Source organism: Pyrus communis, chromosome 8, assembly GCF_963583255.1.
Source record: "Pyrus communis chromosome 8, drPyrComm1.1, whole genome shotgun sequence".
Classification (NCBI taxonomy): Eukaryota; Viridiplantae; Streptophyta; class Magnoliopsida; order Rosales; family Rosaceae; genus Pyrus; species Pyrus communis.
In genome coordinates this window covers 24668990-24684597 of record NC_084810.1, presented here as the reverse complement: position 1 = coordinate 24684597, position 15608 = coordinate 24668990, and the positions used below count along the sequence as shown (strand labels likewise).

General features: G+C 36.8%; 4 protein-coding genes and 1 long non-coding RNA gene across 5 annotated transcripts; 1 reads left to right on the top strand and 4 right to left on the bottom strand.

Annotated features, from left to right (window-relative positions):
• Positions 1-6: 6 nt before the first annotated feature.
• Positions 7-847, bottom strand: LOC137743703 (uncharacterized). The gene is made up of 3 exons (XR_011069516.1): positions 683-847; positions 159-229; positions 7-23 (listed from the first exon to the last, which is right to left on the bottom strand). It is a non-coding gene; the product is annotated as an uncharacterized lncRNA (long non-coding RNA).
• A 2009-nt stretch (positions 848-2856) lies between these two features.
• Positions 2857-4958, bottom strand: LOC137743208 (uncharacterized). Its single transcript, XM_068483091.1, has 5 exons — positions 4819-4958; positions 4428-4514; positions 3912-3995; positions 3244-3327; positions 2857-3061 (listed from the first exon to the last, which is right to left on the bottom strand). The coding sequence occupies exons 1-5, from the start codon at positions 4956-4958 to the stop codon at positions 2857-2859; spliced, it is 600 nt and encodes a 199-aa protein (XP_068339192.1).
• A 1594-nt stretch (positions 4959-6552) lies between these two features.
• On the bottom strand, positions 6553-8960 carry LOC137742424 (bifunctional bis(5'-adenosyl)-triphosphatase/adenylylsulfatase FHIT-like). The gene is made up of 4 exons (XM_068482286.1): positions 8623-8960; positions 7602-7749; positions 6976-7074; positions 6553-6880 (listed from the first exon to the last, which is right to left on the bottom strand). Exons 1-4 carry the CDS (start codon positions 8934-8936, stop codon positions 6767-6769), a joined length of 675 nt encoding a protein of 224 aa, XP_068338387.1. The 5' UTR covers positions 8937-8960; the 3' UTR covers positions 6553-6766.
• A 1548-nt stretch (positions 8961-10508) lies between these two features.
• LOC137742423 (protein YCF54, chloroplastic-like) lies at positions 10509-12377 on the top strand. The gene is made up of 3 exons (XM_068482285.1): positions 10509-10840; positions 10941-11173; positions 11976-12377. Exons 1-3 carry the CDS (start codon positions 10583-10585, stop codon positions 12169-12171), a joined length of 687 nt encoding a protein of 228 aa, XP_068338386.1. The 5' UTR covers positions 10509-10582; the 3' UTR covers positions 12172-12377.
• On the bottom strand, positions 11976-14472 carry LOC137742422 (reticulon-like protein B4). Its single transcript, XM_068482284.1, has 5 exons — positions 14271-14472; positions 13992-14172; positions 13561-13702; positions 13392-13461; positions 11976-12849 (listed from the first exon to the last, which is right to left on the bottom strand). Exons 1-5 carry the CDS (start codon positions 14470-14472, stop codon positions 12674-12676), a joined length of 771 nt encoding a protein of 256 aa, XP_068338385.1. The 3' UTR covers positions 11976-12673.
• Between the last annotated feature and the right edge of the window lie 1136 nt (positions 14473-15608).

Sequence of the window (15608 nt, the reverse complement as noted above, 5' to 3'; positions counted from 1 at the left end):
GGTTGACACCACAAATAGCATATCTGAAAAGAGTAAAATCTGGATGAAAATCAATGTTTGTGGGTGAAAACATTAAAAGAAAGTTTCTTGTTTAGACATTATGGGATAAAAATATTTGGAATCGTTGTCTTGACTCTATAATTAAAAAGAGATCGTACGGAGCAGTTCCAAGACTTCTTGCGAGCTTCCTTCTCTCTTCTAAAAGCATGTGGTAGAGTTGTTTCTCCGCCTGAGAGAAAATGAAAATGCATAAAAAAGGTAAACTGTAAAGGAGAGATGAAAAAATAAACACGCATAAAAACAGTGAATCAACTTTCATCAATAACCCAAGATCAACTGTAACAAGCTTTACGTAGATTTCTCAACTCAAACGATGTCTAAGTGGTTCCGTTATTCAAGTTGGCAGCTTATTAAGGGAAGCTGAAGGGAAGGAAAAACTAATAATAAAACTTAACAGAAGAGAAAAGGAAACAGCAACGACGATTTATACCATTTGTAAAGAAAATAGAGGACTTTTTTTAAAACTTTCCACACCAAAGGTTGTAAAAGTAATTGAAAACTTGCTGCAGCTTCAGGCTTTCCAACTTTTTGCAACTGAATGACTCCACTATACTGTAAATTTTGATAATATACGCATTGATTAACTAAGGTGAATAAACACAATAATGCTTGTATTGCCAACCTTTGAGAATCCTTCACATTCCAGAGTAGCCGAACTCTTAATTTCTCCAACGCCGGATGCATGTTTATTATCCTCATCATCGACCATTTCACTGGTCACTGGCAAGAATAGGGGTGGTTGATGATCGGGTCCAGCAGAACTGAGAAATTGGTACGCCTTTGGACTAAGACTGATGCACGAACAAAAGAAAACTCAAATTCAATCATTTACATTTCGAGTTTTGAAATTGAAATTCAAGAAAAAGAAAAAAAATACCTATTAGTAACAACAGAGAAGGGTCATTTCTGTGTATGTCATCTACAGTCTCCATCAAATAACCTGTATTAAAAAGAGCATTTTAACTCATAAACTGACCAATTAAGCGTTCATATGCCTCCGGTACTAAAATGTCAAACATAATACTCAGAGCAACGAGATCAGCTGATAGAATATTAAAAATTAGTAAAAATCTTCTTGTGCAGTAATTACTACGACTTGAAAAAAAGTTACCCTTATATACCAGAAGAGATTAATTGGTAACCAAGTGCTTTCCACGAATTTGATGAATAGTCCTTCCCAAGACCATGCAGTGGAAGCTTGTCATATTGGGCATCGATAATTATTTTAGCCTTGATGCCACAAGGAAAGATCACCATGAGTAACACAATGACATAAAAGTTGAAAAAAACAACAGCAACTGAAAAATGACATTTTAAAGAACTTTGGGGCGAGGTGCTTTCAAAGTTTAACAGAAGCTAACTGTAAAAAACATTCCTATCAAATTTTTGAGTTACAACTTTCGGTTTCTATCACTCACGTGTTTATATCATTAAGTTAATTTGAATTTTATTCCTACAATGTTAGCAAGACATATATTTCTTTGAAGACCGCAAACAAAGACATCTCTTGAGCTAAAATACAAGGCTAAAAATAAAGATTTTCCCCTTGAAGGCTTGAACAATGCCAAATGAATCCAGGGAAAAACAACTTTTGTCCATAAAGTTCAACTCGTTGGATCCCCGGATCATTGAATTCCAAACATTCACATTTTAGATTCTCACAGTATTACTTATGCAACATCAATGATAAACATGGTATACTGTGTTTCAAAAATGCATTACAACTTACTCGAGAGCCACAAAGAATGTCTACAGGAATATTGAGATCCCATTTACCCCTACATGATTGAATGCAGGCCATTAGAAGAAATGCTTCTCTAGAAATGTCCCGCTCCCTCTTTGTGGAAATGCTGTTATCACAATTACCTACAAGCAAATTTAAGCCACGGCATAATTATTGGTTCAGTTTAAGTTGTAAGATTATCTGCCATGGAATATTGATGCAGGTGATGCTAAAGCTGTAAAACAATTATATTTCAATCTAATATTATAATCTAAAAACATTTTACGAAACAACTTCAACTATCATAAAAACTTTCAAACTATATAATCTAAGCAGTCCCTTGGACGTTAACATGTAATTATATCATCTCTGTCAAGTTCACCACCAGCATGTTCTATTATTTTATTGAAACAACAAGGACCCGAATTTAAGTCCTAGCATCAAAAGCTAGCAATGAGTAAATTAGGCAGATGATTGACCTATAGCACACGGATGCAGATTAAAACTTCAACGCTAAAATTTAGGGAGACTGAACTCAGGAATTCCAATGAAGAAAGCAGATCCATACCGCATTTATCAGCTGGAAACTTTTCCCCAAAGTGACCAAGCAAGAACTTCCTTCTGCAAGATGTCAGTAAGCAATACTGTTTTGCTGCCATCAATGACTCTACAACAGCTTTACGTTGACTTTCCTGGTGATTAGAAGCCCACAAAAACTCATGAGGCAGAAAAATAGAAACAAAATAAGAAGTTACAGAATAGCATCCATAAATATTTAGCCACATCCTACAACAGAAACAAAATAAGCACTTACAGAATGTAGCTCTCTAGTGTAAAACTTAGCTTTTGCAAAGTCACTTCTAGTGTAATAAAGCCAGCAGACAGATGCAATACCATCTCTACCACATCGCCCACTTTCCTGGTAATAACACTCCAAACTCTTTGGGCAACCATAATGTATCACTTGCCTTATGTTTGGCTTATCAATACCCATTCCAAAAGCAATTGTAGCAACCATGACATCGAGTTCATCTCTTATAAACAATCTGATAAAAAGAGTAATAAGCATCATGTCAAATCAGATGCAATGTAAGGTTAAGAAATGGACGGGTGCTGTACTCAACAATTACACTGATAGCACAAGGAGCAACTATAAGTGCTACTTTAAATACACATGGAATAGGGTGAGAACCTATGGGACTCCGCACGAGCTCTATTGTCCATTTGACCAGGATATATTCCTGCCTTAATACCTGCCTCCTCAAGTGACCCAAATACCTAGTGAAGGTAATGAAAAACATTAAAAGAATGTAAGCCAAGTTCTGCAAAAACGTACATTCATGAATAAAACAAGATATCATACACATGACATAATGCGAATGATAAGTTACACAGATACCATACATGCATAAAAAAAAATACATATGTTAAGAATAACAGAATGCATTTAAAGTGCTTACCTGCTCAACATCTTTAATTGTTGTGCAGTAAATGATAGTTGAACTATCTGAGCGCACAAATTTTGAAACTTCTTGGACGAGCTCCTGAACAAATGACTGACCATGTTTGAATGACTTGACACCATAGAACAGATTTGTCCGGTCAAATGAGCCTATGGCAAAATATGGGTTTTGCATCTTCAAGGAATTAACATGTCCATTCGAACCCTGGAATATGAATATTAGTATAGATAAATATTGAACAGAAAAATGAAAATAAAAAACCACCTATTCGAAAGTGAAATATACTCATGTATGTTAAGTTACAAAAGATCGTAACAGGTCAAGTAATGAATAGTTTTGTGCTACTGTTTTCTAGGCTCTAGCAAATGTCAAAACTATTAGATGACAATAGCTCACTTCCTAGTTGCTATAGTTGTTCTCTAAGTTATGAAGTTTGGGGGTGAGCAAAATTAGAGAAACAAGTGGTCCAACGAACAAAGAGATTTCTGTTGCAATATAAGGTACTGAAAGCAGACAGTAAAAGCTCCCTACAGAAAGAGAATGTTTTAAATTTTATTAGTTGAATTCTGATGATGTTAAGCAAAAGAAAGCAATACCCTAATAGAAAAGCAACAGCTGATAAGAACATCAAAATCCCAGAGAGACATAGAGAGATAGAGACATACTTTTCCGTAGCAGTTGCAGTTAAGGCAATAAATGGAACACCAACAAGAACGGCACGTAACTTGTCTAACTTCTTGTATACCACCCTGTAGAGTCCACAGTGAGAAATGCACAGATGATGATGATTACAAGTAACATTAAGATAATTATAGGCATAAAACAAGGTGAGAAATATACATACAAGGAACAAAATCAACACATGAAGCTCTGTGAGACGACTGAAAATACACTTTTGAAACAAGAAACTAGCCCTAGTGCTCCACAGTGGGCGCTTCTTTCTTCTCAAAAAAAGAAAAGACTAGCCAACTTTATTTTAAAACTGAAGTAAGTAGGATCAGTAACAAGAAACATAAACTAGAGAAACTATGTGGAACTCAATCCTGTTCTAGCAAAAAAAGTTGGAGAGAATGATGCCAAAACAAATTTCACAGGCCAAAGTCCCAACAATTCATAAACTAAGATTATGAAAATCAAGCCATTAGAATTTATTTTAGGAAGAACCACGAAATAGCACTAACCTGAAATCATAGCCCCACTGCGATATGCAATGTGCTTCATCAACAGCAAACAAACAGAGTCCAACACTAAGCAAATTGGACCAGAAACTGCAAGAAGACGTAAGAGTCAGGATACCGATTTCTGCAAGAAAAATAAATAAACTAGAATATAATATTGACATCGTAATATCCACTAAAATACTCCCATATACCAAAAAAATCTTGATACTGGACAGGCAGGCTATAAAGTTCTCATCAAAATCATCATACACATCCATGACAGTAGTAGTCCAAATTTGCCAGTCCAAACTCCCAGTTCATGTTTGTAATTGTAATATAGCACACAAGTACGAGTGCACAATAGAACGGAAAACTTGAAACTGACAAATGGCAAATAAAAGTAGTAATGTACCTAGCAGGAACCGAACATGCCTTTTCCGGGGTCATGTACAAGATATCAAACTGACCACTTTCAGCTCTGCTCTGGACAGTGGAATCAGTTTGACTACTTCCCATAAACTCGGCTCTGATTCCTCGTTGCTTCAAAGACATAACCTTTAAATAAAACATCAAAAAATTCAAACCATTTCCGACATCACAGCAATTACTGATTACTAATCTTCAACACAAACAGAACCAAATAACATGATTATAAACCATTATTCAACAAAAAAGAAAACCCCAACAAAAAGAAACAATCTTTGGTTCACCCGATCTTGCATTAGGGATATAAGAGGGCTCACAACGACACCGGTCTTTTGGACAACCAACGGAGGCACCTGATAGCTGTCAACAGAAACAACCCAGTAAATCAAACACTTGTAAAACTCTACTCGAACAACAGAGAAAGGAAAGGAAGAGGCTTTTACCAAAACGACTTGCCGCTTCCGGTGGCCATCACAATCAACGAGTCGTTTCCCTCTATGATTTTCTCAACCATTTCCTTCTGGTACGGCCGAAACGAAGAAAACCCAAAATATTTCTACACCCAAAGAAAAAAAAAAATATTAGACTGAAAACCGAAGAAAAGAAAACAAGAAGCAGAAGAAGATAAGGTTCTTCACCTTCAGAATGGACTGCATTTTCTGTGGAGACGATCAGTTGGCAAGGATTTTTTGGAGGAAAGAAACAATCCAGTAAATCAAGCACTTGCAAAACCCTACTCAAACAACAGAGAAAGGAAAGGAAGAACCTTTTACCACAACGACTTGCCGCTTCCGGTGGCCATCACAATCAACGAGTCGTTTTCCTTATGATTTTCTCAATCACTTCCTTCTGGTACAGGCCGAAACGACGAAAACCCAAAATATTTCTACACCAAAAAAAAGGTTTAGACTAAAAATCAAAGAAAAGAAAACAAGAAGCAGAAGACGATAAGGTCCTGCAGCTTGAGTATGGACTGCATTTCTGTGGAGACGATCAGTTGGCAAGGATTTTTTGGAGGAAAGAAAAGCACTTTTGAGTTCTTAGCTGCTTTTTTGTTTTAGAGTTTTGAGGTTTTAGACGTACTTTTAATAACATATAGCGTCAGAAATTAATTAAGGCAATTACCGGTAGAAATACTTTTCCCGCCAGTTCTTTGAGGAAGAAAACTTCGGCGCCCCGAAGGCCCAAAGAAACCAACCATTGCAGCCCGAGGCCCATGCACGCAATATTCTACTTTAAATTAAGAAATCTTAACGAAATGCTCCCAGTACTGTTTATTTTAACAAAAAACCATATTTTACACTAAAAAGTCAAATTTGATACTATTCACTTTGCCCTTTATTTTGTTCTTATCGTTAAAACTCAAAGTTTTCAAGCTTTTTTCATTAGTTTTCCTTTAAATTAATGTAATGTGCAAAAAGAGAGATCTGAACTCGAATTGATGGAGGGGTGCATCTGCTCTTGACAATATGGCTACGCACAAGTCTGAGTTTGTTCCTTGTATTTGGTTGTTAAAACTATTTTCACCGATAAGTCACGTGCCATTGGAGAAACAGAACCGAACCTATCCATCCACATGTCATTCTAATTTTGAAATTCTTTTGGTGTTGCAACGTAAATTGATTTTTTTTTTCTCTCCATAAATTAAGCATGCTGTATAATGGCCTTTTGTTCGACGCTTCGGTCGTGAATGTGACTACTTTCGAGATTTAGAAAAATGATGGTTGAATCTGTTCGGAATGTATGATGAAAATGTTGTCAAATAACATAAACAAACGAGTATAAATCGGGATCCGACTGACGTTAACACAACTATCAAGCTCCGACCAGCTACAATCATGGTAAAGCATCCAAATACACTGGAAACATCCAGTGAGAAAAAATTTACATATTGTGCTGTGCATATCGAACATCTGCAATGCAGATTCTACCTTCTAAAACAACTGTTTGTACTCTTTGGCTTCTTGTGCCATTTCCTCAAGGCTTCTGTCCTTCCTTTCCTGGTCTAAGTCTAGCTTTCGCTTTAATTCCTTCTCCTTTTCATCTAGCTATAGCATTGAACACAGAAAAAGTAAATACTCGAGGCTAAAACATGCGAATTAGTAAGTGTTAATAAAACCTGAAATAGACGTTCCAATCTTACTGCATCATAAATCTCATCGTTCTTCTCAAAGTCACCAACTTTCCGTGGGAGGATATGGATATGAACATGGGGTACACTCTGTCCGGCTTGGGGTCCATCCTACAAACAATGAGGACAAAGTTGGCTTGGGGGGACATAAAACCATTACTATGTGCAGCAACAAAAATTTCAGAGGCTAAGATATGAACTTGAGAATGAAGGACCGTCTCCCAACAAACATCATAAAGCAAAACTGTTGCCATGGAATACCACATGAAAAGTAGGTAACCCGCTCAACCTCAAATAACAAGTTCAAAGCATAATTTGTAGGTGATATGGAAGTGAAAAGAAACCTAACAGCTTGGAGGAAGTTTTAAAGTACGACCAAAATAAGAATATACATGAAGAAATAAATATCTAGATACATACACTCTTAGATTAGAACAGTAACAAGCAAAAATGATCTAAGTTGTATGCTTTATGCGGTGATAAACAGGAACGACTTATGAATATATGGCATTAAGTGATCACTTGGTTAAAAGTAATATCAGTAACAGATCTCAAGGGCAAAATAACTGACTGAAAACAAGGCCAAACACAAATATTGTTCACTAACAAAAACAAAGTTAAAGGTCTGAAATTCTTACTTGAATAGCAAGTGTGAGAGATGATGCTTTGTGGTAACTCTCCAGCTGATTACCAACCTTTTGCGCTGTGATCCAAAGGTCACTGGTCTCATCAGCAGTGAGATCTCCAAAGCGTTTCACTTCACGCCTTGGGCAGACAAGCACATGTACAGGATGTTAAGTCAAGCATGATTGAATCGGGCATACTATAGTGCCGCAATAAAATGGGTAAAGTTTGCACACATAACTACACGGAGAAGAGGATCAATCTGGATAGTCGGGGGTTAAATACACATGATGCTTGGCCATTGTATTTCAACATATGCAGATGAGAAAGGCAGTTAGGCACACATATTGGTCCATGATAAACTATATACAGACCCGTGGTCCAAAAGAAACCAGTCAATATCTAATAATAAAAAGGGATGCACTTTGTAGCATGCTTTTAAGACTCAAGCATCGCAACCAGCTGAATCTACCATCTGCTGCTTACATTTTGGTGCCACAGAAAACCGTTTTGGACCAAAAATCAAGCCGGATAAAAGACTTTTCCTTTTCGATCCAGAACGAAAAACCAGCACCCTTTCCTTTGACATCCATACTCACTACTCACCAGTATGATCCAATCAATCAGTAAACAAACCCACATGCTGCCTTAATTCTCCAATCAAGAAAAAGGGCACTAAAACAAGGAAATAGCCTGCAGATGGCTCTTTACCGTGGTGGCAAAAAGCAACCATGCCTATACACCTGGTGTTGATTCAATCTCTACTGATTCTCTTCCCCCTAAATACTAACTGTTTAACCCACTAACGCTATCCCTAATAAAGAAGAAAAAAAGGAAATTTGCCAACTTTTTTTTTCTTTCTCATATAACAAATTAACAACGTATTTATTCACCGATCCCAAAACAAAATTTACTTTCAAAGCAAACAAAAGGATATGACCTGCAAAGAAAAAGGAGAATTGGGTCATCAAATTTGCAACTTTTACATTCAATTTTCATGCTTGATTATTCAGCGTTAAGAGTGAGCGAAAAGTACCAGGAACAAGAGGCCGCAGGTTAACCATGGCGTAGGATAGCTTGGTGGTGTAGAACACTCCCCTCCCGTCGATCTTGTACGGCCCGAACTTGAAGCTCTCCGAAGACATCTGCGAAGCCATCTGTTTGGGTTTTATAAACAAAGTATAACGAATGGCGCCGGAGGCGGAGGTCAGGGAAAAAGAAAGGGTCGGAATTGGTGGCTTCTTGGCGGAGGTGGAGAAGGAGGAAGGAGGAAGGAAGGCAGCTCTGGCGACTGAGGACGATCGTGTAATGAGAGATCTAACAGTGGAAGCCACCGTCGAGAACGGCATTTTACGCTTTTGACTTGACTTGAACTGATGCTTTCCGCCCGTGTTTAATTTTTTTATTATAAATGGGCTTGAATTACAGGACTCAGGCCCAATGGGCTTGAACCTACTGGGAATTCACCTCAGTCGCTCTCCATCCCAAGCTTTTTTGAATTGTCACCTAAATTTTCACCTGAAAAGGATTCCTTAGACTTGACCTAAACTAGTCTGTCTACACACGCTCTGCGCATGCTGAATACTTCTTTCTTATAGAGTTTTAACTAAACACTTCCAGTACTATTTATTTTTAACGAAAAATCATATTTTTACCTTTTTTTAGTACTATTCACTGCACCTTTATTTATCATTTTTCATTAAAACTAAAGTTTTTTATTTTTTTTACTTTTCTTATTTTTTTATTTTTTTTATTTTTATTTTATCACGATGTGTTACGTGTGAGTTATTGTGAAGGGGCATGCAAAGAAGTCTTTTATTATCTGTGGTGCTAGGAGACTTGATTAAAGTGACCTTACTAGCTCTTGACGCGGAACTGCTTTTCCAGAAGGAGTAGGATTCTCTCTCCTTTTTTTTTCTCTCCCCTTTTCTCCCATCCTATTTGAACGGTTACGATTAAGCCACATCAACATTTTATATTAATTTTTTATAACAAGAGAAAGACAAAATAAAAGAATGTGAGAGGATGAAATGGAAAGAAGAGATGAGAGAATCCTAATCCTTTCCAAAAAACCACATTGTTGATTCCCAGATACTTGCCAATCGTATTATGATTTTGAATTTGTAAACTCTGACGGACAGAGATCCTGCGACTTGAAGACGTGTTTGTTGAAAATAAATTGACGACTGAAAACCACATGAGCTATTAAAATCTTATATGTAATCGATCTTTCGGGAGCAAAAGCCCCTTGGTTTTAATGCAAGTAAGATTTTTTAAGCTGCATTACACTGATTAATAGGTCTAAACTGAGAAGCAAATTCTAGATTTTCCAACTTAGGAATGAGAACAATTAGTTTGAATGCGACAATAATCGATATAGTATGTACACATCATTTATTATATCATGTAGCGTGCAAATGTGGTATAAAGATACAATCTTTTCATTGTTCTTAAAAGGACATAAGGCCACCCCTAATATGAGTATTGGAGCTTTAGGCATTGTTACAAAATCCCAATTAAACATAAAATTAAAGAAATGTGCCATTTAAAAGGTACACGTGAACTTTTTAAACGGCATTTTAGACGTAAAAAAAAAAAAAAAAAAACCATTTCAAGATAAACAGCACGTTGCAACAAAATTTATATCATATTGCTTCAATTTGCTTTTTGTAAAGAAATTTGTTCATGTGTCATGAGAAAGACTACTTGAAATTATGTCGTCTTGTGTAAATAATACAACAGATATATATATATATATATATATATATATATATATTTTTCATTCACATAATGTATTATTAATATGAAGTACTAAAATAACAGTATATCCGTATCATATAAATTGATTTCCTGTCTAACTTTCTTGAACATAAAAACACATGTAATTGTATAATGTAAAAGATAAGTAAGGTAGATAACACTAGATAAGGCTGGCTCTGCTTATTATATCGAAGGAAGACACGCAGGGGAGGAAGAAGAAGAACCAGGAGGAGCAATGTCTGCCGTGGCAACTTTCGGTCTGGCATGCTGGGCCGCCGCCGCCGTGAAATCGAAACCAATCACCGCCATCTCCCAAACCCACATCCGAAATCCAAAACCCAAATCTTTATCTCTTCCTCTCTCAGCCAATTCCAGCTGCAACCACTTCTTCTCCTTCCCTCCCAAAACCACCCTCAAATCCTCCTCCTCCGTCCGTACATCTGTCGCCGCCGTCGACTCCGACCAGCTCAGCTCCTCCGATTCCGCCGATAAGGTTCAATTCTTTCTCCAACCCATAAATTCTTTTCATTTTTTGTTTCTCATTTTCTCATGCAAGACTGTAAATTTTCCATTTTTTGTGTTTCTGAATGCAGGAAAAGCCGAGCAGGTACTATTTCGTGGTTGCGAATGCGAAGTTTATGCTCGATGACGAGGAGCATTTCCAGGAGCAATTGTGTGAGCGGCTTCGATACTATGGAGAAAAGAACAAAGAGCAGGACTTTTGGCTTGTGATCGAGCCCAAGTTCTTGGATAAGTTTCCTAACATTACTAAGAGATTAGGAAGGCCTGCCGTTGCTCTGGTTTCGACTAACGGACCTTGGATTACGTATGTTCTCCCTTTTCTTTACTCCTAAATTCACCATCACTGCGAACTTGCTCGGCTTCGATTTGTTGTTTTCTGTTTGCTGTTTTGTTCGAGCTTGTTTCGTTTCAGGATCGAAATTTACATCGAAGTTGCTAGATACATATGTTTTGTTAGTTAAGTAGTGATGTAGTCTAGCAGGATCAGAGGTTGAATGAATTGGGAATTGCTTTTGTTTATTAGTGTCAAATTGTATTGTGACAAAGTTTGATGGTGCTGAGATTCTAGATTTGATCGATCAATATGTAGAATCGGCTGTTAGACAATGGCTAGAATTCAACAGCTCAAGTTGTTAAAGAAAGAGTTAACTGTATGTCAAGCTAGCACAGTCTGTCGTGTGCAGCCTTATCCTGCGCATTGAGAGGCGGACATAGAGATTCATACATGTGGATCTTCACCTTGCATCTTCTAATTTAACAAATAAGTGATGGAAAGGGGGTTTAGAGTGGTTTTTGAATCCAGTATCTCAGGCAACTAGAGCTACGATATGATGTTAGAAAACCAGTAATCCCCAAAACTTGAAGCTTCTTGAGACTGATTACGTTGTCTACCAAGGTAACAACTATGTAAAATGAGATTCTACACGATTGAAGTGTAGATATGCTAACAACAATTCCTTCTCAGCTAAAAAAAAAATAAAATTAGATGACATGATGTTTCGATATGAGAAGTATCTTCATGTGGTGTACACAAGTAGAAATATGAAAGTTGTGACGCTTACAATGGTGGCAGTGTCTCTGAATCTGATCATATTTTGCGCCTGCAGGTTTATGAAGCTGAGACTGGACAGAGTGTTAGCAGAAAGTTTTGAAGCTGCAAGTCTAGAAGAAGCATTAGCCTCCAATCCAACCAAGATCGAGTTTGAGAAGCCGCAGAAATGGGTAGCACCTTATTCCAAGTATGAATCCGGGTGGTGGGAGCCCTTCTTACCGCCAGGATCGAAAGAGGAGGTCAAAGCGTAAATCACTTCTTTTTGCCTTGTCCTTTCAATTTTATCGACGTGGATTTCGCTGTTTGTTACTAACTAGAGCTTAAGTTGATGCATAGCTAATGTGTAGTGTTGGGAGGTTAGCACCTTATGTTAAACTTTTGTAGTTGCCTATTAATGTGTGAAGAGAGTATATTCAAGAAGTTGTGTCTATCCAAAAAGGATGAAGAAGTTTGCTCGTGTCATGCATGATTATACGTTGCTTTCGATTTCATTCACATCAGAAACTGAAATATGAACAATTACTTTTTGTTCAATCGAACAAGGAAGATGAATGATTACTTTTCTTCATCAGTACTCCTCAAGGAAAACTAAACAAGGCTACTATTGAAACACATAGAAAGCAACATATTTTTCTACATCCGAACCCGAGGGAACGAAACAAGCAAGAACGAAATATGAACCGTACCAACTATATGAAGAAGAAGAAGAAGAAAAGTCCAGCAGAGCCTCAAAACAGGAAGGTTGGCAAATAATTAGGGCTGCTTTTTGTTCTTGTAAGAAATTACTTTCTTTTTGAGTTTCTGCAGAACTTTTCCATCCAACACTGCATACTGCTTCTTTATTTCAATCAGTGCTTTCTCTGCAATGCTATCCACGCTATCCTCAAGATTCTCGTACAACGCTGGCACGGTCATCAGTATCACAAACACTGCACCAACCGATACGAAAGAGTCAGTACTCGTCTTGGGAACATATAGCAGATAAATCACGACCAACTAACTATTAGTCTAATGGTACTTTTCTTCACAATATTTAGATGTCCCAAGTTCGTTTCTGCCTTCCTATGCGGATGCAATAAATAAGCATACAATTGACAAGAGAGGCGACCACGATTAGCATATACTTTGCAAAAAATGATGTATGTACAACATTGCTTGCAAGAAGTAGAGTGAATGGAAACAATCGACTCAAAGCGCGAACAATCACAAAAGAATTATACAAAACTAAACCAACCTTGTCATTTTACTTGGCAGATTAGTGAACAAATGTTTCGATGCAACAAGAAGATGTACAAAAAATAGGCAAAACATAAATCGAGGATCAACTAAGCCTTCTAGGGGACTCATTCAAGAATCAGAAAGAGGAATCTGATGTAAACATTGCAAACAGTAACAATGGCAGTAAAAGTTCATAATCCTATAGGACTAAAAGCTCGATAGTAGGGATGAAACAGCCGGAGCTGATGCAAACCTAAGTAAAGGAAGCTCAAGAAACTGCACCGGCTTCCGGCAACAGACAGAACCCACAAAGTTGCAGCCACCTGCAAACGAGTTCATTACGTCAAAGTTGAAAAATTCAATCAAAACTTACTATTCTTAGAGCATAAACAAAGCCTAGAAGCAGATAAAAATGTTGGTACCGCGAGGAAATCTCTTATGTCTGTCCCAAAAACTACTTGCCCAAATGATCTTAATGCTTGATTATATGTAGTTGTCATGGAAATAGCAGTCCTCATAAACAGGTGCTGTGGTACTACAATCTCTGGAATTTCTGGTGCAGACCTGTTTCATGATCATATTCTATCCAGAAATCATAACACAGACACCTATGAAAATACCAATTAAAAAAAAAAAAAAGCACAAACATAACCGCTTGCAAACTCAAATAAAAAACATAACCGGAGGAACCCTAAACATACAATAAAAGGGCATTAAAACGTGATTTATATACAACTTATTGTCTGTTTGATGTCCTCCTAGTACTATTTTCGACAAAAGTTTGTAACCGGTTCAATTTATGCATATTTTCCGTTTTGAATCCATTTAAATGAAAGAAAATCAAGGAGCTCACACATGGATTAAGGAACCAAAATTCGACCACAAGAACAAGGCTGTCAAGGAGAGCAATGAAGCGTGGCAAAAAAACACAACCAAACTATAACCTAATCTCTCAAATAGAAGCCATGTGAGTGTTGCACCCATAAAAATGTAGGCTGAGATCTGCTTGTTCCTCCAAAGTATAATATCAGCAGCTGAAAAACAATAATTAATTTCACTTTAGATTAATAAGTAGTCTTGAATTTACAGCAATCAGAATGGAAAAGAAAAATTACAGTTACAATCTACGTACATACACCGGCGCCAAGGACAACATGGAGAGGCTTCTGGCGACCAAACAATCGGTTCTTGCATGTAAAAGCCAAGCAGTAATTATCAATGTCGGAGTCGGAAGAGTCATCAAGATCTGATTGGTTGGTGAGAAAATCAGAATCTGCAATATCCACATCCACCGGATCCAGCATTTTATGTATACGTTTAATGTTTCTATGCATGTATAAATTGTAATTACATTAATCACTCTCTTAACCACTCAACCTGCAATGCATGTCACCAACAAAACAGATTAAGAATTGCATGCAAAAATCACATCAAACAACGTTTCATTGAACTCATTCTCTCTCTCTCTCTCTCTCTCTCTCTCTCTCTCTCTCTCTCTCACAAATCTGAATCCCAACTTAAATATGAGGAAGAGGAAGGCTTTGATCTTCTGGCGCGGTGCATGTTTCTCTACCCTCCACAACACCTCTTGTCTTGTGACCACGTGTTTTTGGAAAGTAGTTTTGTACTATTTCTTTTGATAGAAGAGATAACCGCGAAGGGCCAATAGAACATCGGGTGACCATTTGGCTTCAAATCTCTTTGTAGTTACATTTTTTATGTATACAATTGTAGAACAATATTAGTTCTTCGGTAATAGTTGTGTGCAAGGCACTTATCCTCTCTGAAAGCAAAGAGGACTATAGTACCCAAAAAAAAAAAAAATCCCCCTGCTCTCTCGTGTAAATTTGTATAAGTGTTATTAATAATACAAGGGTGAAGACAAAACCACATTCGGACATCATCAACCAAAACCTTGCAAAATGAAGTAATAAAGGGAACTGTTAATTTGAAAATCAGAAACCAATCAAGCTTAGAAATTCAACTGCAAATCAGCAAGAAGTACTGAAGTAGGGAAGTCATGCCACATCAAAGATGAATAAGACAAGCTCAGATTATCAAAACTATCCGCAAACACATTCTCTTCCCGACGAATGTGAAAACAACAAAAAGTCAATATATCAACCATGTTGATATATTTAATAAACAAATACCACACCAATAATAATTGCAAATAATTATGTAAAATATGAATTGTATGTCTGATAAATGTATAAAAATGTGTCACACATTTATTCTATGTTGATCTATCTACTAGTTTTAAAACATTGTTATAAAGTAGTTAGGGGCTTAATTATAGCTCAAGTGATTAAAAACATTTGTTATAAACTAGAACTCAAGGTGTGCTCAAATATCTCTCTCAATATAGCTTGTATAAATGATAAATTTTTATATAATTGTAATATATATATATATATATATATATATATATATATCATTCTTCCTAAACTATATAGTTCTTTAAACTTAA

Excerpts from the sequence above, each read along its gene's own strand:
- LOC137743208 (XM_068483091.1), bottom strand. The coding sequence starts at position 4,958 with ATGTCTTTGAAGCAACGAGGAATCAGAGCCGAGTTTATGGGAAGTAGT. Across the intron at positions 3,996-4,427 it reads CAGTGGGGCTATGATTTCAG|GGTGGTATACAAGAAGTTAG; the intron begins GTTAGTGCTATT and ends TGGACTCTACAG. Across the intron at positions 3,328-3,911 it reads ACTGCAACTGCTACGGAAAA|GAGCTCGTCCAAGAAGTTTC; the intron begins GTATGTCTCTAT and ends TCATTTGTTCAG.
- LOC137742424 (XM_068482286.1), bottom strand. The coding sequence starts at position 8,936 with ATGCCGTTCTCGACGGTGGCTTCCACTGTTAGATCTCTCATTACACGA. Across the intron at positions 7,750-8,622 it reads CTGCGGCCTCTTGTTCCTGG|ACATGTGCTTGTCTGCCCAA; the intron begins TACTTTTCGCTC and ends TTAACATCCTGT. Across the intron at positions 6,881-6,975 it reads ACGATGAGATTTATGATGCA|CTAGATGAAAAGGAGAAGGA; the intron begins GTAAGATTGGAA and ends TCAATGCTATAG.
- LOC137742423 (XM_068482285.1), top strand. The coding sequence starts at position 10,583 with ATGTCTGCCGTGGCAACTTTCGGTCTGGCATGCTGGGCCGCCGCCGCC. Across the intron at positions 10,841-10,940 it reads CCTCCGATTCCGCCGATAAG|GAAAAGCCGAGCAGGTACTA; the intron begins GTTCAATTCTTT and ends TTCTGAATGCAG. Across the intron at positions 11,174-11,975 it reads ACTAACGGACCTTGGATTAC|GTTTATGAAGCTGAGACTGG; the intron begins GTATGTTCTCCC and ends TTGCGCCTGCAG.
- LOC137742422 (XM_068482284.1), bottom strand. The coding sequence starts at position 14,472 with ATGCATAGAAACATTAAACGTATACATAAAATGCTGGATCCGGTGGAT. Across the intron at positions 14,173-14,270 it reads TGTCCTTGGCGCCGGTGTAT|CTGCTGATATTATACTTTGG; the intron begins GTACGTAGATTG and ends ATTGTTTTTCAG. Across the intron at positions 13,703-13,991 it reads TTTGGTTCCTTAATCCATGT|GTCTGCACCAGAAATTCCAG; the intron begins GTGAGCTCCTTG and ends ATCATGAAACAG.